This window comes from Etheostoma cragini, chromosome 15 (genome assembly GCF_013103735.1).
Source record: "Etheostoma cragini isolate CJK2018 chromosome 15, CSU_Ecrag_1.0, whole genome shotgun sequence".
In the NCBI taxonomy this organism is placed as follows: domain Eukaryota; kingdom Metazoa; phylum Chordata; class Actinopteri; order Perciformes; family Percidae; genus Etheostoma; species Etheostoma cragini.
The window spans coordinates 22,707,958-22,710,438 of NC_048421.1; the positions used below are offsets into that span (position 1 = coordinate 22,707,958).

General features: G+C 37.4%; 1 protein-coding gene across 2 annotated transcripts in view; it reads right to left on the bottom strand.

Moving 5' to 3' along the window:
* Nucleotides 1-2,481, bottom strand: part of yipf2 (Yip1 domain family, member 2) — a 7,034-nt gene that overhangs the window by 3,909 nt on the left and 644 nt on the right. For both annotated transcript variants that reach the window (XM_034893749.1, XM_034893750.1), the window contains exon 3: nt 1,181-1,341. In XM_034893749.1, coding sequence (XP_034749640.1) covers nt 1,181-1,341 — 161 coding nt within the window. The remainder of the gene's footprint in view (nt 1-1,180; nt 1,342-2,481) is intronic.

The window sequence follows — 2,481 nt, forward strand, 5'->3', positions numbered from 1 at the left end:
TGGAAAAAGGCTGCAATGAAACAAAGAGTGAAAAATTTAAAGGGGTCTGAATACTTTCCGTACCCACTGTATATATGCCAATGTTGTTTTTGATAAAAAAACATTTGCACAAAGCAGGCTAATCCACTTTTCTATGTTGATAAGAGCATCAATATGACAAAAAGAAATGAAAAGACATTTAGAATAGATACAATTTGTGATGGATTTGTTTGACAGCACTATTAAATATGCATAAATGTCAATAAGAGCGTTATTACTGAGCTCCTTGGTTGCTCTCTGTCTGTTATGAACGTTGGTTACTACGGCATTGCATTGTGGGATACTTATGTATTGCATACTGTCGTATTTTAACAGAAATACAAAGTAGTATGCAATTACTTTTGGTTTCTTAAAAAGGTTTTGGCCATACTAAAATTCTCCTTAAAATGACAAATAATGAGACAAAAAGAAGTCAAGGGACATTTAGAATAGATACAAATGTGAGATTAATTAAGTTAACTATGAAGATTAAAGCCATTAATCACGACTTAATATTTGAATCGTTTGACAGCACTAATATTTACTGATATCACAGTAAATATAAAAGTCTGCCTCGATACAGGTTCAGGTCAGGGGCCTGCGACCCATATGAGACGATACTTGACATCATATACAAGTTGTATTTATTTTTAAAAATCAAATAAAACGTGATTTGATAGTTTCATTACTAAGCTCTTCCAGACACACAAGTTAAAAACAAACCACTCTTTTTAAGAAAAAGAATAAAAATGGAAAAGTAGGAATTTCAAAATAAAGGTGCATCTTAAAGATGACGACATGGATCAATATTTCCACATTGTATTGATAACATTGGATCTCCAAGGATTGAATCGCTATATATTGATCTAGATAGATGTATCGTTACTACGGCCGGGTACCCAATTAGATACTTTTTAGGCACCGACAGAATTGCCTCTATAATATAGATAATCAAAAAACACCTCGTCATTCAATATCCAATTTCAAAAGGAGTAAATCTAATCGTGTCAGTGAGCCAATCAGCATGCTTCTAGCAAGATCTCATATTGTTTGTGATTGGCTGTTACATGTTGTAGAGGCATGCAGGAAAAACACCACGTGGGCTATATCCAGCCCTAATTGTTACACCCTTAGGTGACATCCGTCAGTACCGATAGCGCACCTCTGAACTCTCCTCCCGGCCCTCCTCATCCTCTGAGAGGTCTAGTTTCACATCCTCCCCTCCTACGGTTGTGGCTGCTGGAGTGCTGGTGCTGGATCCGGACATACTGAGCGTGGAGGCCCCCGGGTCTGCAGACAACAGCTCTGCTGCTTCCTCGAACTCTGCACACATGCATCAACAAATACAGGCAGTTAGTAGTAGCAGTGATGCTAAACGGGCCCAGACATCAGGGGACCCCATTACAGAAACCCCTTCACTAAGCGGATCCTACCTTAGTTCTTTGGTCTAATCTCGGACCATTACTGTTAAGAGGAGCAGCCGGACCATCGTTTACCGAAGTCCAAAAAACACGCCCCTTCTATTGTTATTCTATTATTTACTGCATCGCCACAGTTTTACACCAGTCTTTTATTTTTATTTTTTTTTACCTTTCACCATCTAGTTCAAATCTTGGATCTGTGGTAACAGGAGGTGTCGTTAACAACAATATCTTTCATCTTTAAAAAAGGTCCCATGGCATGAAAATTTCACTTTATGAGGTTTTTTTAACATTAACATGCGTGCATGCTACAAAATGCTTATAGTCCCCCAGTGGCTAGAAATGGAGATAGGTGTAAACCGAGCCCTGGGTATCCTGCTCTGCCTTTGAGAAAATGAAAGCTCAGATGTGCCAATCTGGAATCTTGCTCCTTATGAGGTCATAAGGGGCAAGGTAACATAACTAAGGTCTATATAAAAAAGAGACTTCAGATACAGTATTAGGGGACCACTAAGGCCTATGTAAAAAAGACTTCAGATACAGTATTAGGGGACCACTAAGGCCTATGTAAAAAAGACTTCAGATACAGTATTAGGGGACCACTAAGGTCTATATAAAAGCATAAAAAAGCACCATGTCATGGGACCTCTAACCTATGTCATGATATATATCAAATCCCAATATAGTCTGTAGTAAGGTTTTGTATTACAAACGCATTGTAATTATTTCCATTCAGTCACATTGTCCACAATACTTGTACATCTGGTAAAAACTATAGTTTGATTTAAGATATTTACATTTCATAATTTGCAATTTATAACCTTTTTTCCAAATTTTTCCCAGTTTCAAATTAACGTCAACATCTGTTTTATCTAAAAAGATACATTTCTCTGTTCAGATCACTTAAATTTTATTGCTGCAAAATGGGATTGTCAAGCAGACAAACTAACCGACACATAAAACAATACAAGATTAATACATGGCGCCTGTGTATCGATCCAGTATTGCCACTGAAAATATCGCGATACTCTGCTGATTCCCC